Genomic DNA, 25,136 nt, shown 5'->3' with positions numbered 1-25,136 from the left:
AGGTTAGTCCAGCGATCTCCCCCACTGAGCTGTTGTGTTCTGACAGGGGGACATCCCCCCCCCCCCCCAACACTCTGATCAGCGCTCTCTGCTATTGGCTGAGAGCACTGATTGGGAGTCGGTCAGATTCTGGTTTTCCAGCATGTACGTTGGACAGAAGTTGGCCGAATGGCCGTCTCCTGTCACAGAACGACATACACACACAGGCCCAATGCCAGCCTTTTTTTTTTTTTTTTTTTTTTTTTTTCTTTTAACTGCCCGCTGTCTCCCACCATTCGGCCCATGTGTACCTGGCTTAAGGCTCCATTCACACTTGTCAACTCCAAAGTCACACAATTTCCAGTGTGACTTTACACTCTGGCATCAAAAGTACTGCAGGCACCTTTTCTAAGTTGCAATGATCTGAACAGGTGCTCATGAAAATAATGGGCTACAGACCAGTCATCTGACTTCTCAGTGAGGATCAGCGGACGATTCCCTGCTGAACAGACAGACTCCTGGCAGAGTCCACCCCATGTGAAAGGGGTCTAACGTAACCCTTTTGGTTAGGGAAACATAGGTTCTCCTATTCTAGTTAAATGATGGTAGTTTTCATGTCTTGATTGTATCTGATGGCTTTCAGAATTTGATGTGCATGCTTCTTCCAAGTCAAAGACTTAGGCTCGGTTCACACAGGGGCGACTTGTCAGCCGACCTAGTCGCCTGACAAGTCGCCTCCCGTTCTGTGCTATGGAACCGTTCTAAGGGGAGTGACGCAAGTCGCTTCGGCTTAGAAAAAGGTTCCTGTACGATTTTGGGGGCGACTTGCATAGACTTCTATACAGAAGTCGTTTTGCAAGTCGCCCAGGCAGTTGTGTGCAGGTCGCCTCGGTGAGGCAACCTGCAAGTCGTGCCGCCTCTGGTGTGAACCGAGGCTTAAAGTTGAGGCTTCCTCTGACTTCAGTTTCTGCACACTTGTTCCAGGTAGATAATCAATTTTACAGATTGGCCTGACAGCCAGATACCTAGCATTTTAAGGAATTGTCTTTTTTTTTTTTTTTTTTTTTTTTTTTTTGTTTCCTTGAGTGGATGGCTTACCTTTTTTGTAGCTTTGGCATGAATTTTGCAAACAGGGTTTGCATGATTGCGTAGTTGTGCAGTAGTATTGCCTCATAGAAGAAATTGATAATTGACTGATGGGCATTCCCTTTTTTACCTAATATGTACAAGGATGTGATGATTTCCAAAGAAGCGCCTCTTAAACTAGGTTGCCTTTAACTAACTTAAGGTATGTGTAAAAGAACAGTCTCCTGTATTAAAGTTTTCAAGTATCAAGTCCAGTTAATATGTGATGCACAAATCTCCGTTTTTAAAAAAAAAAACACAAAACCTTCTTTACCTTCTCTGACTGTGCCAAATCCTTCTTGGTTTGTCTCTCTCATGCTTCCCCCTTCTCAGACACTGCAGCTGACCATGGGAGAGTTTAAAGAGATTGTAAGCTCTTTTAAAAAGAAAAAAATGCAAAACAAAGACATAATGAGCTAGTATAGCATACTAGCTCATTATGAAATACTTCCCTCAGAACTAAGCGCTCAGTGGCGCCTGTACACCGCAGAAACCACTGACCTTTTCTCCAGAGTTTTTTCCGGGCTCCAGCGCTGTGATCGGCCGGAGCCGCGATGACGTCACTCCCACGCATACGTGCAGGAGCAGCTGTTCACGGCATGGGGCTTGGAAGGAGCGGCAACCATGGCCGTTCCTTCAGAGCGCATGCCCCAGTGATGTCACTGGCTGCATGTCATTTAAATATCTCCTAAAACTGTACATGTTTAGGAGATATTTCCACTACCTATAGGTAAGCCTTATTATAGGCTTACCTATAGGTACATGTCTGCAGAGAAAGCTTATTTTCTCTCTAAGAAAGAGAGGCAGCACTGTCAATCCAGAAAGGAGTGGGCAGGGCTGAGTTTAAACAGGTGCTGATTGAGAAGCTACAGGCTTGTGAATCCAAAGTGATAAGGCTGTTGGCCTAGTCCTGGACCAATTTTCTTATCCCAGTGTAGTTTAAGCAGGCTCGCTCAACAGGTCTTTGGGACTTTGTAGGGGAGCTAGCAGAAAACTAAAATGCAGAAACACCTATGATTGTATGTGTAGAATAAATGTGTGTTTGTGTTAGACCACTCCAATGAATCCAGAGATATAACAGTGGACAAAGGGTGGACCTGTTGCATTTTTGCTAACTTGCATGCAAAATGCTTGTTGCCTGGCTGGTAATATACATATCATCAGGAAAGGAGTAGAATAGTCAAGTCCTCTATTTGCATATTTGTTTCAGGTCACTGACTCAAAGAATTGAAGTAAGAGGGTGGATAAGGCCCCATTCACACGAAAGGCCCAATTGGGTCTGGCTGTCTGTTTTTCAGCGGGACCTGATCGAACCCTCTATTCTCCTCTATGGAGTGCCAGATGTAAACACACTTGTCAGTTTACACATGGATACCCTCAGGTCCAATCTGGCCCAGAAAAAAAGGGGGATATGTTCTCTGTCTGACCTGATCGAAGGTCAGTTGGCTGTTCATAGAGCAGAGTGGGCTGTGTCTGTCTCATCCAGATGCTCTGCTCAGCAGGGGGATCAGTGAGTGGGTCCCCTGCTGAGCAAAACTGGATCCAGCCCATGTGAAAGGTTTGATGGGTAAAGAAAACATTCTACACACCACTCCACCATCTGCTGTTGTAAGACCTGATGGATCTGTTGATAATCCAGTTTTCACAAAATTCGGCCATCTGTATGTCATAACAGAAACAAAGTGGTTCAAAAGTCAAGACTTTTTTCTTACAAATGACATGGGCAGAAGCCATTGGCTCCTGCTGCTCTTAGTCAAATCCTGTGAGGAGGGAGCGGGGGCATTCTATGCCTTTAAGAGGAAAAACCTTTTTTGTGCTGCAGCTCTCCCCCCAGACCCCCCCCCCCCCCTTTTTTCTTACCTGAGCCCGAGCAGCTGTCTCGGGTTTTCATTGGATAGATTGACAGCAGCTCCTGCTGCTATCAAATCCAGTGACACAGGAGCCGGTGGTGGGGCCTCGTCCTGCTGTCTGTGTCAATGGATGCAGCAGCAGGACTCGGGAGCACACCCGCACGAGTGCCCCCATAGAAAGCGTCTCTCTGTGGGGGCACTCGGAAAAGGAGGAGCCAGGAGCTCCATGAGGGACTCCAGAAAAGGAGGATAGGGGCCGCTCTATGCAAAACCCTTGCACAGAGGAGGCAAGTATGACATGTTTGTTATTGAGACCCATTTCACACTGGGGTGTTTTTCAGGTGCTTTTGGGCTAAAAATAGCGCCGGTCAAGCACCTGAGAACTGCCTCCCTTGCAGCCCCAGTGTGAAAGCCCAAGTGCTTTCACACTGGGGTGCTGCGCTTGCAGAACGTTAAAGTCCTGCAAGCAGCATCTTTTGGGCGGTGGAGGAGCAGTGAATACACCACTCCTGCCCATTGAAGTCAATAGGCAGCACTGCCAAAGCGCTTCAGTAGCGGTGCTTTGCGGGTGATATTAACCCTTTATTCGGGCTGCTAGCGGGGGGTTATAAGGCCTCTTTCACACGAACGATCCGTTAAGGTCCACCTGTCAGTTTTTTTTAGGCGGACCTGAACGGACCCTCCATAGACCTCTATGGAGCGTCGGATGTCAGCGGTGACATGTCCGCTGACATCCGATCCGAAAAAGTGTAACGGAGGAAAAACTCACTTTTCAGTTATCGGATCGGGTGACGACGGACTCCCAGCCCCAACCCCCCCATCCCCCCCCCCCGCGCCGCGCTCCAGTGTGAAAGTGCCCTTAAGAGAAAACAAAAAAAAAAACCACAGAGCTTTACAATCACTTTAACAATTTTCAGTGTTTTTTGTTTTGGGTATCCCATGCACACTGTATCTGTATTCTTGTTCAGATGAAGTGTTTGCTCCTGATATAGCCCGTTCATGTCAAATTTTCCAGCCTTGATATGTGGTGTCTTCAGAGATGTTCTGCATTCTTTGTATGATCTGTAACTTTAGAATCCAGCGGGTGCTGAATTCTTAGTCCTCTGTACACTTTGGGTTTCTCCAGGGCAGTCCCTATAGGACACGGTGTGATGTAGGGGCCAGCAAACCAGAGCTCAGCAGGGGAACCATTAAGCCAGTGGAAAAGAAGTATTTGATATCTTTGCGGGGGTCATATAGAATAGGAAAGTATTAAAACCCCTGCCAGTTTTATTTTTGTTTTTTTGTTTTGTGGTTTGTTTAGCATTGGAGAAATTTCTCACTTCCTGTCTCGGAGACGCAATGATACGTTTGAAGAAATATCCCAAAGTGAGGGGAATTTCACTATTGACAGTTGTTCCTGGAACAGGTGGTGGTGTTATTTCCCTTTACCCCTTTGTGATGGCTGGCTTTAGGCCTCATGTGCACTGAACATTTTTTCAGCGGTTTCTATTGGCTTCAGGTGTGGGTTTTTTTTTTTTTTTTTTTTTTTTTTTTTTTTTTTTATTATTATGGATCCCCCCTACCTACCTCTAAACTTCCTTGCGTGTTAGCCTTTGTGTCCATGCACACATAGGCTTGTGGCAGGGGCTTTAAAAAAAAAAAAAAACACTGCTGGTATGTCCAGCAGCAGCATTTTGGCAGAAAAAAAGCTGCTTGAGACTTGTAAACGCGTGTTAAAGCTAGGTGCTACTAGCGCTTGAGCGTTAATTCTGGCCATTGAAATCAATCATTTATTCTGGCAAATGAAAATAATTTCCCAAGCACTTTTGCAAATGTGAGGTGTTCTTTGTGCCAAAATGCTGGTGCCTGAAGCATAGGCTTTTAGGAGAGTTTGCAAAATGTCCTTTGTGCATGAGGCCTTACTCTTCCTGCCTTCAGGAAAGGTAGCGAAGGGCATTATCCCCAATGGGACGCTAACCATTCCCTTCATCACAAATGGTGGAAAAAGCTTTGGCTTTTTGTATTTTAAGTTTTTTTTGGTGATGCTTTAAAGTATAAAGGCTTTATATACTAAAGGCAAAACTTTTTTTTTTTTCTTTTCATGTAGTGAAGAGGGATTAGAACTCATGTCAGCATTTTATTGCTGTCTGTGCCTCCATTAGGGAGAGTCACCCTCTCTATTTGTCCTGTTTACCATTTATCATTGTCCCCAAAAAAGTAAGAGGGGAAATCTTCCAATGGGGACACTAGTTCTGGTGACCTGGGGGTCCCCAAGGGATTCCCTTAATTTGCAGGTATTGCCTCTCACTTCCTGTTTGGCTATGGGACAGGAAGTGAAGAAATATCCCCAATGGGACACAGATGGCGAAAACAAATCTTAGAGGGGTTATAACTAAGGATGAGCTGAACAACCTTCGGTTCGCACCAGAACATCCGAACAGGCAAAATATTTGGCAGAACACACGAACACTGTTAAAGTCTATGGGACACGAACATGAAAAATCAAGTGCTCATTTTAAAGGCTTATATGTAATTTATTGTCATAAAGTGTTTGGGGACCTCGGTCCTGCCCCAGGAGACATGTATAAATGCAAAAAAAGTTTTAAAAACTGCCTTTTTTTCGGGAGCAGTGATATATATATATATATATATATATATATATATATATATATATATATATATATATATATATATATATATATATATATATATATATATATATATATATATATATATATATTGTGTTAGTGAAACAATAAAAATGAAATATTCCTTTAAATATCATGCCTGGGGGGTGTCTATAGTATGCCTGTAAAGTGGCGCATTTTTCCCATGTTTAGAACGGTACCACAGGAACATAATAATTCTAAAGGAAAAGAGTCATTTAAAACTTATTGCGACTGTAATGAATTGTCAGGTCTTGGCAATGTAGATAAAACTCATTGAAAAAAATGTCATGGGGTCCCCCCCTGTCCATTACCAGGCCCTTTGGGTCTGGTATGAATATTAAGGGAAACCTCAAACCAAGAATTAAAAAAAAAAAAGTGTGGGGAACCCTGCGCCAAATTTAAAAAAGTCGTAGGGGTGTGTCGCGTGCCCCCCCCCCCAAATCCATATCAGACCCTTATCCGAGCACACAACCTGGCAGAACGCAGGAAAGGGGGGGGGGGGGCGCACTCTTGCGGCCTGCCAGGTTGTGTGCTTGGATAAGGATCTGATACCCTACTAGGCCACATGCCCTCAACATGGGAAGGGGTGCTATGGGGTCTGACCATGTTGATGAGGACAAGGGCCTCATGGCCACAACTCTTGCCCGGTGGTTGTGGGGGTTATGCGGGCAGGGGGCTTATCGGAATCTGGAAAGCCCCCTTTAACGAGGGGATCCCCCCATGAGAATTGGTAACTGGGTACATTGTACCACTACCATTTCACAAAAAAAAATGTCAAAAATGGTAAAAAAAAGACAGGCGACAGCTTGGGACAAGTCCTTTATTAAAAAATAAATATCCCCCGATGTCCATTCATCTTCTATCACGCCTCAGATGAGCCGAAAAATTTTTTTTTTTTTGTACTAAACACAGGAAAAATGCGCCACTTTGCAGACATGCTATAGACACCCCCCAGGCACAATATTTAAAGGAATATTTCATTTTTTACTGTTTAAGCATTAAATTAAAAAAATCACTGCTCTCGGAAAAACGTTTTTTGTTTTTTTTTTTAACTTTGCATTGATACATGTCCCCAGGTCTCCAAACACTTTTTATGATAATAACTTGCATATAAGTCTTTAAAATTAGCACTTTTGATTGACTTTTATCATGTTAATGTCCTATAGACTTTAACAGTGTTTCAGCGGCTTTTGAATTTGCCCCGAACACCGCATATTGTTTGGTGTTCGCCCAAACATCCGAACAACCAAAGTTCAGCCCAGACTTATCCTCAGGCCTGAACCGTTTGCCCATCCCTAGTTATCCTCCCTGACTATTCAAAATGGGGGGGAAAAAGTTTTGCCTATAGTTCTACCCTAATGCACAGGAAATAAATTTAAAGAAAATGCATGATAATGTGCAGTTGCACGCTAAGTGCAACTTGGGGTTCTTTTTAGCATACACCTGCCTTTACACAAATGTGTACAGTTGACCCTCCCCTCATAAAAATGCTAGTTGTCTGACTGCATCTGGCTTCAGTATTTATTATTTCTGGAACAATCATATAGTACAAGTATTAGAATTGATTTATACCTGTTCTGTGTGATTCAAAGCAGTCAAGCCTAAGCACAAAGCCAGGCAGCTTGCATTTTAAGGTCAGCAATGGCAGCCTACATATTTTTGACCTGTTACATGTACGTGAACTCAAAAGTGGTCTTATTTTGTGCCTTTTGGTCTGTTTAAAGTGGGAGAAAAGCCTAACTACATCTATTGTTATATCTATTTTTTTCCCCTACCTCTCCTGCCTTAACCTGTTTAGAGAAAAAAAAAAAATCTGTATACTTACCTTTTAATCCGCTCTGATCACAGATCTTGCAGCTCTGTGAAAGGGAGCACTCAACAACGGCTCTGAATTCTGGGAGCTGTGATGTCACACACAGGCACCCATGGCCCATCCATTGTCAGTGTTCCCTCCTCTACCCTGCAGCAGCTGCTCACTGACACAGGAGCCGGACCTGCGGGATCATGTGATGGGAGCGAATTGGTAAGTTACCTATTTTTTTTTGGCTTACATGCACTTTAAAGCAGACTTAAACCCCAAATTAACTTTAGTTTTGTCTTGACTCCCCCCCATGTTTTTGTTTTTTTTTTGTTTTTTTTTTGTGCTGCAAAGCCTAGGTGAGAGTGATGTTCTCACTTCCCTCCCAGATTCGGCACCTGCACTGTGGTGCCGCTCGGTTTCTGGTCCCAGGAGAGTCTTGCGGCACATTTGTGCACGCACAGATTTCCCTGAGAGTGTGCAATGAAGGGCCTTTATGGAAGTGCCAAAATTGCTGTGTTTACGCATGAAATTCCCATAGTTGCCAGGAATATGAAAATGGTGAGGCAGGCAGGCAGAGCCAAACAAAATGACTGAAGTTTTTCTTTAACTCTGAGCGTATTCACGTTCTAGACAGTCTGCTAGTATTTTTAAAGATTTATCTTCAATGGTACCTTACACATTTCATATAATTCATGCTTTTTGTTAGGAGGTTACTAATGCTAGTCTTTGAGAATTCCCTGGCTGCCATGGTAATCCAGCAGTTAGTATTTCTAAGTCATAGCCCTAAAAGAAGCAACGCAGATCCGGAATCTTGACTTTTCCTGTTCAGCAAGTGATAGCCAACTAACTATAATTGTCAAAAATGGAAGCCTCCATATTCATTGCTACAGGATTCCTTTTAACATTTCTGTGTAGATAATGTTTGTGGTTTGTTTGTACAGAGTTTCTATGGATCCTGATAAAATTATTTAGAATATGCTTTATTATACAATTGTTGTGTAGGTTATTGTGCAGGTTAGCAAAAAGTCGATTGTAAATATACATTATTATTATGTTGTAAACGCAGCATTTTGTACATCTTTCACTTTTATTGCCTGGAAATCGGCATACAGTAGTGCATTGATTTATTAAAATTTTCTTCTAAAACAGAACTTATTGCCTTGATTAACCTTTTTATTTTCTAAGACATTTAAATTTTTATGCTGGAGGATTTTATATTTAGGTGAGAAAATGCAGGAACTTTTTAAGTAAAGCAGTTTACTTCCCTTGTAGCAATTAGGACTACCAGGAAGGGTTAATGACTTCCATTTTACTCTGTAACACCGTTAATGGACATATCAGTGAATGACACCAAAATGGCAGAGCTTAACCCATTGTGTTCCTGCAGACAGCTGTAAACTGGCCGATCCTCAAGAGCTGGTGTGTTGCTGCGTCCTTTCGTCTCACTGCTCCCGCTGCTGGCTTCACACTGCAAATTCTTCCTTACAGTTTTATTTATTCATTCCTTCTGCTGTCTGAGCTAGCAGTGCTTCTACATTCCTTATTTACATTGTAAGCATTTTGATATGCATATTTTTTGGTAAATTAGTATTGAAGACATTTTTAAGTAATATACATTCATCAAGGATCCCACGTAAACCAACCTTTCCTCCCATATCCCCCCGCCCCCCCAGCCAATCTTTTCCTCCAGTACAGTTTTCCTTTGCTTTACAGTTTGATTTTAGACTTGCATGATTATGTAATAATTGTTCTAGTTGTTCCACAGAGTTGGGACAATGCAGACATACATGGATTTTCCTGATTTAAGATGTTTTAGATTTTGTTTTTGCTCCTCTACAAACTAGGCAGGGTTTGTGTGTGTGTGTGTGTGTGTTTTTTTTTTTTTTTTTTTTTTTTTTTTTTTTTTTATTTAAAGCATATATTTTATTGTACTTGATTAGACTTGCAGTTATGTCTGGCAGTCTTCACTTTGTATTTCCTGCTTTATTTTATTCATTGCAGTCATCGTGGGCTCATCATCACCTATTTGTGTGTTAGGAATGCATCGTGCATTGTGTGTGTGTGTGTATTTCAGCAATACATATTTTATCAGTGCAAGGTTTTTTGTTTTTGTTTTTTCTATACTTTTGAGCTATAATAATATATATTTGCTCCTAAACTCCTCCTAAGTCCTAAATTTATTTTTAGTAGGTTATTTTACCTTGTTTAGTTCTGGAAGGGGAAAAAACATCTCCTGCTTATATGCTCTTCATAACTTTTGTGAAGATTTAGTGATGCTTAGATCTTTGATTAGGGTGCCATGGAAAGCTTTACTCTGGTATGTTTGAAGTCCCTTTTGATCTCTAGCTATGTGTATGTATTTAAAGCTGTAAAGGCAGGCTTGCAATCTGTCCACCTCAGCAAGTCTATAGTCAGGTAGGTGACACTTATTTCCTGGATCATCAACTTGGCTTCCTGTGTCACCACCTCTAGCTTGTTTATTGGACAAAGAACCCTCATCGTGACCTATGTCCAATTGGCAGGGAGCTGATGCAAGAAGCCGTAAAGGTGAATTAGGAAATAGAGTGAGCTTCCTGGCTTTACAGAGTTACAAATCCCTTGGTAAATAAAATTGTGAACGTGTCATTTGGTGGGGAGGGGCAGTGGGTAGATGGTGTTAAGATGTTTCTTGCCACCAGTCATTTACTTGTTGAACAAAATTGAATTAAATTTTTCTTGAGTAGAAATAAAACCCTAGTACAGTAGTGCTGTTATGAGCTTTATGCATAGTATACAAGCCATATATTTTCCTGTGAGAGTAAACGCAGAAATTCATTTCTGGTTCACTTGTTCTGATATGGGGTAATGCCAAATGTTTCAATGATGCATCGTTGGCCACAGTGAAACTTTTATGGATAAAGGTCACAAAGAAGGAAACATTGTACACTCCAGTCAAAGTGAGTGAACATAATGATTAATAAAAAAAAAATGCAGAATTGCTAGTTGAAGTGATATTTCATGTAATTAAAGTGAGGCAGGGCAAAGCAATAGGTGCAATTTTAATGGCGGCCCCACATGTAGGATTGCACTTGCCTTTGTGACCCTACCACTTAATGTGGGTGGTAGAATTAAACAGAATTGGCATCTGCATAATAAACTGCTGGAGGGGGAGCAGTTAGCCCTAGTTTTACACTTCTGTTTGGGGGGCTGCAACTGGCCCACAATTGCTTGCAGTGTACTGGTGTGCGGTTTAGTGGTTATAACATTCAGCGAGGAGGAAATATGTTTGCTCACTGCATTTCAAATGCTGTCTAAGGCGCTTTGCACTGCAGATCACGCTTTATCACACGTGTAAACAATGTTTTTAAGAGTAACTCTACTTTTGTTGAGGGTGAAAAAAAACTATCCCATCTGGGTAATCGTTGTACATTTGCACAGTATTACAGTATTTTAACAAACTTTGCTGCAGATTTTAACCTGTTTCTGCTCAGGACCAGACAAACTATTCCTTCAGGACACATCCCAAGAGTCCTTCTTCCAGGAAAGAAAGCTATTTGTCTAAGTGCTCATGCTGGAGAACTGAGAAGAGAAATCCAAGTTGGATTCTCCACGAGAGTACCTTTCACTCGGTTCCATTGGAAAAACACCAAGCAAACTATTGTCGGCATGGAAAAAACTGGTCCCTTCCCGTGACTTTCTCATGCTGCTATCCAGTATCCAGCCAGGGGAGAAAGTCTTATCTTGGTGGATCACAACCTCATCCCTAACAGAGGGGAAGTTCTTCCTCTCCTACCACTGTAAAATCCTTACAATAGATGCAAGTGAGGCTAGAGAGGAGTTTTCCCATCATGACAGCTCACGGAACATAGCCAAGAGAGGAAAACAAGCTCACCATCAACATCCTGGAGCTCGCAGCAGTCAGGTTGTCCCTGCAGCATTGGATTCTCCTTCTGAGAGGACACCCAATCCAGGGTGCAATCAAACATTGCCATCACAGTGGCATGTATCAACCATCTAGGGTACATGAGGAGCCTGGCTGCCTCGAAGGAAGCAAACCAGATTCTCTAATGGACAGAAATTCAGTCCAGTGATTTCCTGGAGTGGACAACTGGCAGATGGATTATCTCAGCCACCACTTGGACCTGATATACCAAATATTGGAGGGGGTTCCGGATGTGGAAAACCTATCCTCCAGATTCAATAACGAGCTACTTCTGTATGTTGCCGGGACCTGGAATTTTCTAGTCCTGGACTTGGATGCCATAATAATCCCCTGGTATCAGATCAGGCTTATTTTATGACTTCCCTCCATTGCAAATTTTGCTTTGCCTGCTGCACAAAGTCAAGCCAAGAGAAAAATTTTGCAAGATTTTGCACCAAACTGGCCCAGAAGAACCTGATACACAGACCTACTCAGACTTTTTGCAGGCAACCCCTGGCCCCATTCCATACTGCTTCTCACACCCTAGCTTTATTGGCATCGCTGTTTGAAACCCAGGTCTTAAAGGATAGAGGGATTCCTGAGTCTGATTCCTACCTTGCTGAAAGCAAGAAAAGCAAATTCAGGAAGATCTAATATCATACCTTGGAAATCGTATTTTGCCTGGTGTGCCCGCAGTCAATTCCCAGTGATTACTCTGTGCCTTGCATTCTGGGCTTCCTGAAAACAGGTCTTGACCAGAACATGACTCTAATTGCCCTTAAAGGGCAGGATTTGGCCTTAAGCACCCTTTTTCAAAGGCTTCTGGGTCCCCACTATCTTGAAAAAGGCCCTCCTTGCAGCAACCTGTGTACTTTCTTGCCTTGCAGAAACCACCCTTTGAACCCATTAGGGAATATTCTCTTGGGGGGGGGGGGGGGGGGTTTCCTGGCATAGTAGCCTTTTTGGTACCCGTTGGGCGCAATTCTAAACTTGCAGCCCTTTCCTGTAGAGCCTTTTCTCGTACTTTGCAACAAAAAGGTTGCCTGTACTTGTTTTGACTTGCCTGTAAATTCCATATTTTGGAGTACAGGACACTAGTCCTGTACTGTACTCCAACACTCCCAAGATATGGAAATCACATGGAAGTTAAAATTCTTTTTTTTCCCCCCTCTATAAATGCAGTTGCCCTTCAAAGGGAACCAGTTGCATTGCCCTGCATGAACATAGCACAGATTCACTTCAAGGCAGCTTTACACTTAATGTGTATGAGATAATTTGCTGTGCAACAATGCGCTGTATATGCGTATTGCTATAGATATTCAATTGTATTTCAAGGTATGCACATGGATGAAACAAATGCATCAACCTCCAGGGAAAATCCAATTGCCTTTCTGGGATCAGGAAGGATTTTTTTTCCAATGCTGTAGAAAATTGGATCATGCTTTTCTGGGGGTTTTTTTCGCCTTTCTCTGGCTCAACTGTGAGTATAGGATTGTGTATATGGGATTGTATGATATTTTTTTATTTTATTTATTTTTAATGGTTGAACCAGATGGACTTATGTCTTTTTTTCCAACCTGACTAACTATGTAACCTGAATCTGGCACTCCACCATGCGTGTGTTGTGCGGCAAAAAAAAGCAGATGTTTCTGCTAGAATAAACAGATGAAAATTAAGGAAAAAGTGTGAATGCATCCACCACATCCTACGACTAGTAAGCTGAAATATAATAGGGATCGACAGATATTGTGTTTTTTTTTTTTTTGTGCTGATACAATACCGATATTTTGGCCACCTCTCCTGCCGATTGCTGATATTTTATGCCGATATTTTGTACGTTAACAATTTTTTATTTATTTTTTTTACATTGTCATTTTACTTTTTTTTTTTTTTTTTTTTTTTTTTTTTTTTTTAATATCACTGTTATTTCTGCTACAAGGAATGTAAAAAAACCTTGTTACAGTAATAGGCAATGACAGGTACTCTTTATGGAGAGATCAGGGGTCTATAAGACCCCAAACCCCTCCTGCACTTCAAAGTATTCAGGACGTCAAGATCTAAGTTTTTGAATAATTAATTTTTTTAAAAATGCCTTTAAGATGCCAGTAAGTGGATTACTGGCATCTTACTAGATCCGAGACCTGAACGAAGCTGCTTGTTATTAAAGCCGAGTGGCGGCTGAGCCGCATCGGTTGTTATTTCAATAAGGCTGACCGTCCGCTCTGAAGAACGGTACTGGGGTGATCCGGTAAAACCCCTTGAAGAAATATCGGCCGTTTTTTTGACCAATACTTCTAAAAAAAAAGTGACTATCGGCCGCACAGATAATTGGTCGATCCCTAAAATTGATTACATTTGTTCTTGGGTTGCAAGAAGCAGAATGTCTTGACCCTGAAGTCTACAGATCTTGAAGGAAACCTGTCAGATAAACATTGTAGCTGCTAATGCTGACCACTTCCTCTGCCATGGTGACATAAACAGACCTAGAACTGGTATCAGATATTCAGATATTGAATATCAGATATTTGCCATAGCATCTACCGTGTTTTATCTATAGAGCAGTAGTGGTTAACTTGAAATTTATAGATGGCCTCACATGCAGCCCCTAACACTTTCAGATGACTGCACAATAGCAGTTCATTGACATGCTTTGCATAGCATTAGGAACCCATTTTATGGGTTGTAGAACACCTCAGTCTGAAAATTTTGATCCTGCTGTGGTTTTTTTTCTTTTTTTTTTTTTCTTTTTACCACAGCACAGGCCGAAGAGAAAGTGGGAGTAAAATAAGCCCCATTATTGGTTTCTGTGACAGCTGGGGTGCTTCAAAATGGAAAGTAGCGAAGTTAATAGGAAGCCTAATCCAAAAGTTAGGGAAATCAAGCCCTTAGTAACAGTCTGAATCCAGTCTCCGAAGAGCTGCACAAAGGGTTTTCAGGTAATAATAAAATAACAGGCATTTTGAGGTTCCTGCTGTTATAACACTAAAAGAATGTGGCTCATATTGCATATGCGCATATTGCACCACGCAGATGTAGAGTTTCAATTTCTGTGAGCTATAAAAATAACTGGACTCAAGTAATGTCCTATTCTATGATGGTGATTTACTTTTTGACAAAAATTTCTGGAAATTTTGAATTTCTTGACTGAGCTTTTTCTATGGATGCTGTATTCAGAATCTCCCTGGGATTGGTACCTGAAGTTACCCATGGCTCAGATTTGCTATAAGTATTCTGTGTACACAAATCTTCAAACTGTACGTTTCTTTGAGTCTGCTGCAGTGCTTCGTAATAGGCAAGAAAATTAAGACAACCTTTGCCGAGATGCACTGCTTCCCCCCAGGGATGGGTGTGGTAGTGATTGTGAATGAAAGTCTTACAACAAACCTGACCCATAGTGGTTAACCCCTTCATTAGTAGGCATTTTTATGTTTTCTTCACACACCAATGAAAACAAATGGAGCAACAGATTATGGCATTGTTTTATGATTGGGTCATTCAGGATTAACTGATGTGAGAAGTGATTTTAAGAAAATTTCAGGATTCTATCTGTGCCAGTCTATGGGGCCCTCATTTGTTAAATCATTGTGTCTCAGTTGTAGAGACAGTTATGAATAGTGAACAAGATTCTCTGGCATAGTAATGTGCCAGATGGAAAAACTGATGTTTCAGAGTTGATTTTGCTTACGGTTAAAGCTGGCCTTGCATAGGGGTATCATTTATTAATAGCAGGTAACAATATGTACACTTTACTGTTCCTAAAGCAGATGTACAGGATCTCCATCATGGTGTTTTTATATCCCTATTGGAAGTTCTGAGACTGTTATGTTTTAGAGCAGTGGTCTCCAAACTGCAGCCCAGGGGCCAGATGTGACCCATTGCATGCCTTTTATTAGGCTCTTGGGACACTATTCCTTTTACGCTAACAGTAGGGCATAATTCCTGCCACTGATGCCAACAATAACAAAAATAATGCTAGCGCTCAGTATTAGGGATTGGATTTGGGACAAAACTTTATAATTAAGTCCAGGAGTGCAGTAAGAGTCCAAATAAATAAGGTGATGTTCCTTTAAAAATGACTCGCGGCGGGTTCCCTGCACTTGCGGGAGACACTGGAGACTATCCCGGGCGAACTTTGTCCCACACGAGCACATCACTTCTTACTGCACTGTAAGTGTTGGAATACTTATGTTATTGTACATTAAACCTTGCACTCAAAGGTGTTTTTCTGTGTTTTTCTTACTGATGCCAACAACGGGGTGCTATTCCTCCCACTGCCACCAATTATGGGACTCCATTCCTCCCACTGGCCCCAAGTGCATGGCCCTATTCTTTCCACTGACCCCAGTAATGGGGCACTATTTCTTCCCCTAATACCAACAGGGCAATATTCCTCCAACGAATACCAATGATGGGGTATTGTTTTCTCTTATTGACGCCAGGGCATTTTCTACTCACATTGACTGCAGTCCGGCCCCCTCAAAGTCTGAAGGACAGCAAACTGACCCTTTTGTTAGAAAGTTTGAAGACCCCTTCTTTAGAGGTTTGGGAGATGTGTACCGAGCTCACTGCTTCTAGGATTTCCTTAGAAACTCACCATAACACCCCCCCCCCCCCCCCCCGTTCATTTGCTAGTGCTCAGGGTATTGAGAAGGAAATTGGTACTGACTTATGCTGCTGGGACCACTGATCTTGGGCTGGTGGTACACTAGTGATTGGGACAGATTGTTAAACAAATCTGCCAGGATCACTCCACTAGCCTATGGGCTTTGTAACCTAAAGTTTGCCTACACAGGGGCAAAGTATCGCCCTCAGATATTGTTAGTTTCTGTGGAGACAGTAGTACTGGTCAGTATGTTGGAAATCCTGCTGGACAAACTACTTGCTGGAACAGCTGAATTGGAATTTTCCAATTTTCTGAACTCTCTGTGCAATATTCAGGTCTTGAATTTCTGATATTGTTATTACATTCCTAATTAAATTGTCGGTTGTAAACTTCCCCTGCCACTTCTGTTTTAGTTGCTAGTGGCATAGAAGCTTGAATTCTTACTAGCAATATTAAAGAACCAGTTGGCTGACAATACGAGCCTCCCAAAAACTCTACTTGTCTGTCTGACATGCAGAGTCAATAACTTAATGAAATTGGGTCACAAACCTGTATCCAAATTAGGAGCTCTGGTTTCAACTCTTTAATAGCTACTTTTTAGCTCTTTGATTATAAAGTATTGAACCCAGAGACAGCCAGGCAGCTAGCATTTTTTTTAGAAGTAGGCCAGCAACCTTCTGTATTTCAGAGTAGGTTTACTTTATAAAAAAAAAAAAAAAATTAGAATAGAATAAAAGCAAAAGGCAGGTGGAGCATTTGTTACATTTGTTACCACTAATGGGAGTCAAATGAGATTCATATCTATATATAAAAAAAAAAAAAAAAAAAAAAAGAAAGACAGAAGTGTTTTTGTATATCCTATATTTCTTTAGTTGTGTTGGTGTAATATAAAACTGTCATTGGCAACTTATTGTCCCCCTTTTTTTTTTTTTTTTTAAGAGTGATGCTTTTTTGGACTCTGTACAGGAATGCCACAAGCAGCAGGCCAGCCTTGAAGGGGGGGGGGGGGGGGGGTTAGGGGGAGGCGGGTGTCGGTGTCACTGCAAGGGGTTAACGCCACTTGCAGTTCTCGTTGTCTGGAACCAGTTCAGGCTGGTTTTCCAGAAAGTGCTTTTGTGTCTCCAGCAGCATCCTGGGAAAACGAGAGGTCACGTGGGGACTTGATGTCACAACATAATACCACCTGGGGTCTGTTATCCCCTTTTCTAAACTGCAATATAAATCTGGTCTGGAATGTGGAGTGTAACCCAGGTCTGGGAAGAACGGTTGATTCTGTAAATGAGACGTCTGTATCAGTCCGTGACAAACTTTGGTCAAGAAGGTGAATGTGATGATGTGAAGGGGATATGTGAAAAAACTCAGATTACTAGATTTGCAGCTCATGTACCTTTTTTAAAATCCCTGCAATACACACTTTGACTTTATTATCTAATCGTTGTTCAATTCAACCTCAACAATCGGCAAACAATGGAATAATCCTTTTCCCTTCTGATCGATTTAGGGCTCGATTTTGGTTGAATTTGATTAAACCGAGTCAATCAGCCAGGGTAAAAGAATGTTAATCCTTTTGCATCAATCGGCAGCACTGAGATGCTTTCTTTGTGGATTTTGATCATATTTCAATCAATCAAATTATGAGATTGCATGGAGAAAATAGAGATGCGATCATTAATTTACAATTGTGTCTCCCAGCAATTGATCACAATCCATTTGACTGAATGTGTTGTCGACTCTAGCTCAAATATTCCTATTGGAAAAGAAACTATTTGTTCAGTTATCGAAGTGTGTATGGCCATAATTTTTATGGTACTGCAATTCTGCAAATTTATTTTTAATCTGACCACTTTTTTTTTTTTAACTGTGTGTGTGTGTGTGTGTGTGTGTATATGTGTGTGTATGTATATATATGTATATATGTGTGTATATATATATATATATATATATATATATATGTATGTATGTATGTATGTATGTGTGTATATATGTATGTATGTATGTGTGTGTGTGTGTATGTGTATATATATATATATATATATATATATATATATATATATATATATATATATATATATATATATGTATATGTATATATATATATATATATGTATATATGTATATATATGTATATATGTATATATATATATATATATATATATATCTCTATCTCTAATTTTTTTAATAGAAAGATTTTTTTACTCCAAAAGCAATCTAAAAGTTTTCTATTTAAGATGCATTAAAAAAGTATGGTGATTCTTTTTTTTTTTTCCCCCTCATATTTCCCTAGGTGGATGCAGCATGGGACCGATGCTGCATCTGTCCCCCAACGCACTGCCTCTGCACTGAAAACTGAGCGATTGAAAACCACCGATAGCTCGGTTCTCACATCTCCTCGAGCAGAGAGCTGCTGCCTGTTGTTCAGCAGCTCTCCGCTCTGCCCCCCAACGCTCACTGGAGTGCTGAGCGGCCATCTCAGGCTCTCAGTGGCTCACTGAGCGCCTAAGAAGTGCATCAGTCCAGGCACCTGGCGGATCCAGACTTTGTTGTGATGACGCGTTGCCTGGACTGATTTCTGTGACGTCAGCAGAGAGTAGACTTCAGACCGTTCGCTGCTGAAAACGGGTCACAGGAGTGCAAAACTAATTGCACTCCTGTGACCCAAAGGAGAAGCCCAGCCAAAGGAGCTCAGGCTGGACTTCTCATTTCTAATAATTTTAGTTTATTTAGCATGAAATGGAGCTTGGTTATGTAGCATGAGGCTGTATATTCTGCAATATTTACATTTTTGGTAAACTCCTTCAATGTATCCAATGAATGCAAGCTGGGATAACATGCACTGCATTGGTACATTCACACAATTTCACGGTAACCATGAGATAAAACAAAGTTCAGGAATATTCCCTTATCCCATTGTTTTGCAAATCTATGTACACTACAAACTGTATGATTGAATTGGTTCTGATATTGATGTTTTACGAACCTGATAGCTTAATATGCTAAATGGGAAACCTTAATTTTGCTCGCAAATATTAGATTGTAACTACCAGCAAGAATAAGTCCTTGCATTTAAAGAGCACCTGTCATTTCAGATCATCATGGCAGCACCTGTTAGCGGGCATCAACTCATCTGCTGCCGCCGCATCCGTCGCTTTGTTGTGTCACTGCCACATCACCAGCCGTCCCATTAAATTGAATGGGACTGTCGGTGAGTCAACAGCGGGATAGAGATGACGTTGCTCTTTAAATTCCTTTTTTTTTTTTTTTTTTTTTTTTTAATCAAGCCTTTTTACTAGCGATTTAAATCGTTATTTACATCGACTTGAGTTAAATCAAATCCACCCTGCGATCTATCCATGTCTCAATGCTTTATTTTGTTGAGAAAACACTACCCTAGCAATTCAAGCTATGGCTTGCTTGAGTAAGGGCAGATGATTAATGTAGCATTTACTTCCTGGAATCCATCTGCCTTTAGCTCATGCATGCTGACAAGAGGGCATGCTTGCCTGAGAGAGCCCCTTTTTCAGATAAAAATAAAGTCCCACTAATTCTCCTGCGATTATGACATTGTGGCCTAGGTGAGAAACCAAAAACCTTTTTGAATGATTTTTGCCAAAAATGATCTAGTACATAATTCAAGTGTCTGTATTGTAGTAATTCATATGTATGGTATTTATTTGCAGGCCATCATTATGGCAGATGAAACATGCCGGACACGTAGCCAAAAAAGGGCTTTGGAACGAGAGGTGACACAAAATGACATTGACAATAAGAAAATCAAACTGGAGAAAGGACTTATAGATGGGGATCTTATGATAAAGACTGAGTCTGGCAAAGTTCCTGGACTGCTGAAAAGTGGGGAGGTGAAAGCAACTATAAAAGTGGAAGTACCGACGGGAGACGAACCAATGGATATGAGCACCTCAAAAAGGTATTATTGGAACACTGGTAGATACCAGTTTATGTAGTCTGCTGTGACCTGTTAACATGTTCTGGAAGCTGTTTTCAGTTCTATTCAGTTAAGGTTTGTGTTTAGCTGAATACCTTGTAAGCTGTGAAAACAATCTTAGGGGTTAGAGGTCTGTTTCTATAATGTATACACATTTTACATGTAATTATTTGAAGGGTGTACAGGTTATTTTAGCAGGCAAAGTTTAAACACTATAAAGTGAAAAAATGTATCACCTGGCGCAAAAATTATGATTAAAATTGAAATTAAAAGTTAAATTTGCTGCAGTTAGAGATATTCTCTACCATTGTTTAGAGGGAAATTGATATTGTATAAAAAATTGTAACTGCGCTGATCATAAAGTGCTTATACAATATATACCACTAAAGCGGTGTTGATGAACTGTGCAAAAACATCAAAACTCTATAGTGCAAAGTTGTAGTGCAAATTATTAAATTATTAAGTGCAAAATTATCAAAACGGCAGGACACAGGTTTCTAACATTATTTCCAAAAGTTCACTTCTATCATTTAAATCCCATGTGCGTAGTGTGTTCAAAATCACATCCGTGCTATTTTAGAAGCCTTTTCACCACTTCGTGCATCACCACCACCTTCTGAAATAGTAACTAACCAGAGCCTAGAAAAAAAACTTTGCCTTTGGTTCATATCTGGATAACCACTCCACTATCCTGATGTTTCTCCAGCTAGAGTGCCGCTAGTTACTCCTCAAATCTTGATATCTCAAAAGATGTAAATGGCCATCATAGCGCAATATACTTTCATAAAATGTATTTGAACCAACAAGGTAAACATCCCCAATTGTAAAAATGTGCACTCACAATTCAGGTGCCTTTAGACTGACACATTCATTCCCGCAGTGTGTTTTTTGGTTTGGTTCCGCCGCTTTGTATCCCGGGATCGGCGTGCGTTCCAAGCCTCGATCTGGTGTGAGTTAGGACAGGAAGTGACGCCAGCGATTACCCAGAAACCTTTAGTGGTAATATTGTATAAGTACTTTGATCAGCGCAGTTACATTTTTTAATATAATATCAAAGTTTAAACACTGCATTTATATCAAAAACTTGCTGCTTGCACACGGGAAGAGTAACTTTTAAAATAGTTTGCATATATATTAAAATACTTGTGATTATGCCTAATTTGGCAATCCAGAGAAAAATGTTGCCCTAATCTTACTATGCATAACTTAACCAATTCTGGCACTTCTCTCCTACATGTAAAAATCATATTCTTTTTGCTAAAAAATAATTAGTGGAATATCAGTTGGTGATATGAAATGAGTGGGAAAATTAAGGTGTTGTCATCGAAAGAGACTGGCAGTTTTTTTTTGAAGCAATTGAGTTTTATATGTTTACAAATATGTTGCGCTTATAACCTAAGTGACAAATAAGAAAACACAAAGGTGCACAATTGCAAAAACAATAAAGCAACAAATTCTGAGTGAACAAAAATGCAGAATCTGTGTATAAAAGTCTATATGAAAAAACTCTTCATCAACAGTGGAAATAATAGTCTGTGGCAGAGAACGGCGTGTGGAGATTTTTGGGCCGCTGCCATCTTTTTTAACAATTTATGCCTATAGGGTAGAGTTCCATTTCCTGAGCGTGCGCTTCACAGACTGGACTCTCCATTTCGATCCAGGACATCACAGAGGTTTTCCGCTGTGTTTGGAGTGCTTCAGGAGGACGGAGGCTTGTTAGACCCTGCAGAAGGCTAAATCTGCTGGCGCATTAGACCTTGCTCTTTAGGGGGTCCACCAGTTCAGGTAAGGGTCCCCACATACTGAGTGGTGTTTGGTCCTCTGATCCCAGGATTTCCTTCCCCCTCTTCTTCCTCTTCTTGGGTTAAGGATTGTTGGATTTTTACTACACTTTTGGAATCGCACTGTTTTGTTGTTTTCTGCCACTGACTATTATTTCCACTGTTGATGAGTTTTTTCATATAGACTTTCATACACAGATTGTGCACTTTTTGTAAACTCAGAATTTGTTGCTTTGTTTTTGCAATTGTGCACCTTTTTTGTGTTTTCTTATTTGTCACTCAGGCTATCACTTATAAGCGCAACATGTTTATATACACATTTTTTGCGATTTTCAATAGTTTTTGATACAGAGATTATATATATATATATATATATATATATATATATATATATATATATATAATATTATACTTTAGCGCAGTATTTACCTTATATTTTTTCACAATTGAGTTTTATAAACCAGCAATAATCTTTTTGAAAGAGACCCACCTTGAACGACAGGATACAACGCTTTTTGAAAGATCATGATTCACATATCAAACTCATTTAGTATATTCTACTTATTCTCGAGGTTGTTAGCATTTTGATTATCTGTTCGATACGGTTTTCATGTAGAGAGAGTTTTAAAGATCCTGGGGACATATATTGTACTTCGGTGCTCACTAAATGATAAAAACTTTTTGTTGGTGAATGCCTGTGTTCCTCCTCCAGATAATGAGGAAGTGTTGAAAAATGTGTTGAGGAAAATGGTACAGTGGCCGAACTTGCCAACCCTAGTAATGGGAGATTTTAATTGAATGAGGAGGAGGATAGACCTAGCACCAGAAAGAGTAATCAAAGAACGGAGAGAACTAGATTTTCTGGCTATACCCAAGAAATGGGGTTAATGGATATGTGGAGAATTAGATGCTCACTAAAGAGAGAATAGTCTTGTTCGAGTACATATGGTTCTCTGTCAAGAATAGACCTGGCTTTGAGGAATGAAAATTTTCTACCATGGCTAGAGTCAATTAAGTCCCAGGGGGCTTGCCGATCATTCCCCATTCATACTGACCATACAGACTGAGGGACATTTATCTTCACCCTGGAAAATCAATCCACAGTGGCTGTTATTAACGGAGGACAGGATAGAACAAGAGCTGGTAGATTTTTAAAAAATAAATAAATAAAAACTTGACATCCTTATTAGTAGTGTGGGATACTATGAAGGCATATATGCGTGTGGTAATGATTAAAGGAATATCAAAAATTAAGAGTTCTAGAAGTTGTGAAGAGGAGGTAATGCAAAGGCTACAGAACAAGGGGGATGTATGTTAGCTGTGATAGCTTTGGTTCAAGGGAGGGGCTGCAGAAGGGGTAGTAAGGTATGATACAGGTAGTATCCAGAATATTTTTGTTTTTCTACACCTTACTTTTATGAGTCAAGGGTGGAGAAGTCAATGAACCAAGTAAAACAATTCTTGGACAAATTTGGTTCTCCCAAAACTTAAACTAGAAGAAAGAGTTTCTTGATAGCCCCATATCCCTGGAAGAGTTAAAACAAGCAGTTGCACAAACTCATAATAAAGCACCAGGGATGGACGGACTACCGACGGAAATCTATTAAAAAAATTGGTAAGGTTTTACTGCCAGTATTATTAGAAGTACTAAATGACACTTTTCGGGAAAAAAGACTCCCAGAGTCATTGCAGGAAACGATAATTATAGTAATTCCAAAACAGGGTAAGGATCCAGTGCTACCGGAGTCTTATCGCCCTCCTCACCTCAGATGTTAAGATATTGGCCCGGGTTCTTGCAAATAGATTATCAAGCTATATTAACATTTTAATTCATGAGGATCAAACAGTTTTTATACCAAGAGCAGCATCAACAAATAGCCGTAGACTTTGTTTGCAATAGCAGTGGAACCTCTTACCATTGCTGACAGTGGAAATAGTTGGGTTCCAACGAGCAGAAAGAGGATAAAGTGTCCCTCTATGCAGTTGGAGCTCTTATTTTCCTGGGGGATACCCCAAAGTCTTTGGCGGAGCTTATGAGCCTCATCTCCATATTTGGGCGGCTTTCAGGTTTTCTGATTAATTGGGATAAGTCGAAACTATTACTATTAGATGAGTTAAAAGTCCCTTTATTAAACCACGCTATCCAAATCAAGCATACAGCGAGATATTTGGGGATAGAGAGCTCTCGGAATGTAAAAGATTATATGAAACTGAACCTTTATTAGCAAAGTTTTAAGGATTAATGTCGAAGCTGGTGTAAACTACCACTGACAGTGATGGGTAGAGCAGTTCTTGTTAAAATGATTTGAACCCTGCAATTACTTTGTGTTTAATTCACCCGTATGGATCACAGTATTCTGGTTTAGAAAAATAGACTCTCTTTTTAGAGACCTTATTTGGAAGAAAAAAAAATCCCACATGTGAAGTTAACATTTTTAAAAAGGCTGGTGGATTGGCGATTCCTCACCCAAAAAGGCTACTTCTTAGCTTTACAAATACAACATTTTTTCGGATGGACAGTAATATCACACCCTGATTCTATACAGAGTCTGCTATTATCAGTATCTCCCAACTACCCATTGATTTCCCTATTGGAGACGAGAAATCAATCCTTTACTAAAGGATTTGTTACGGGTAAATTTTATTTGACAAGGTATGGCAGGAAATGAAGAAAATTACAGAGATAAAAGGCTGTTTGGTATACACCCCCATATGGAATAATAATAGTTATGGGGAACTGATGAAACTGGAGGGGTTTGAGATATGGAGGTTTAAGGGACTAGGGTATATGATTCGGCTATTCCAGAACGACGTGATAAAAGCCTTTTACTGAACTAAGACATTTTTTATAATATTCCAAATCAAAGATTCTATCAATTTTTACAGCTTAGGCATGCATTACAAGCACAGGGTCGACTGGATGAATTGAAATTTAATAAATCAGAGTTAATATCCTTGCTGGAAAAGACAGAAAAGGGTCTGATTTCACAAATATATGATATAGTGTATAATAAAATTAAAGTAACAGTGGACATACCAGCAAGGTCAGCCTGGTCTTGCGATCTAGGGCCAGTTTCAGATTAACAGTGGGCATTGGCGTTGTTGGTAATTCCCCTTGCATCCCTATCCCCAACACAAAACTTAACACAATTATTTATATTACACAGGGCTTACTATACACCAGAGAAATTATTTAAATGGAAAAGTAGAGAAACAGTCTAATGTCCCAGATGTAAAGGGAGTCCCGCTAATTTAATTCATATGCTATGGAGATGTCGGTATTAATGATCAATAGCGTTTTTGGGACCGGGCTGTCTCCAGAACCGGGAGGAAGCCTTTTGGGTATCCTGGATGAATGGGGGAATCCCAGGGGAATATAGGTCATCAATAACCAGGAGCCTAATTCAGGCTCGTAAACAAAAGCGGACATCATCATATCCACCTACAGTCGCAGAATGGAAGTTACAAATAAGGAAAACCTTATTTAAGGAAAAATATATTT

General features: G+C 40.4%; 1 protein-coding gene across 11 annotated transcripts in view; it reads left to right on the top strand.

Annotated features, from left to right (window-relative positions):
• The window catches only part of GATAD2A (GATA zinc finger domain containing 2A), a 141,135-nt gene that overhangs the window by 88,685 nt on the left and 27,314 nt on the right, over positions 1 to 25,136 (top strand). For 8 of the 11 annotated variants that reach the window (XM_073592336.1, XM_073592388.1, XM_073592363.1 and 5 more), the window contains exons 2-3: positions 7,454 to 7,628; positions 19,588 to 19,835. In XM_073592336.1, coding sequence (XP_073448437.1) covers positions 7,512 to 7,628; positions 19,588 to 19,835 — 365 coding nt within the window. In that variant the 5' untranslated portion in view covers positions 7,454 to 7,511. The remainder of the gene's footprint in view (positions 1 to 7,453; positions 7,629 to 19,587; positions 19,836 to 25,136) is intronic. The other 3 variants (XM_073592407.1, XM_073592396.1, XM_073592416.1) reach the window with 1 other exon arrangement.

This window comes from Aquarana catesbeiana, linkage group LG01, assembly GCF_042186555.1.
Source record: "Aquarana catesbeiana isolate 2022-GZ linkage group LG01, ASM4218655v1, whole genome shotgun sequence".
Lineage (NCBI taxonomy): Eukaryota > Metazoa > Chordata > Amphibia > Anura > Ranidae > Aquarana > Aquarana catesbeiana.
Note: the sequence above shows the minus strand (reverse complement) of the source record. Positions and strands in the feature narration are given on the sequence as shown.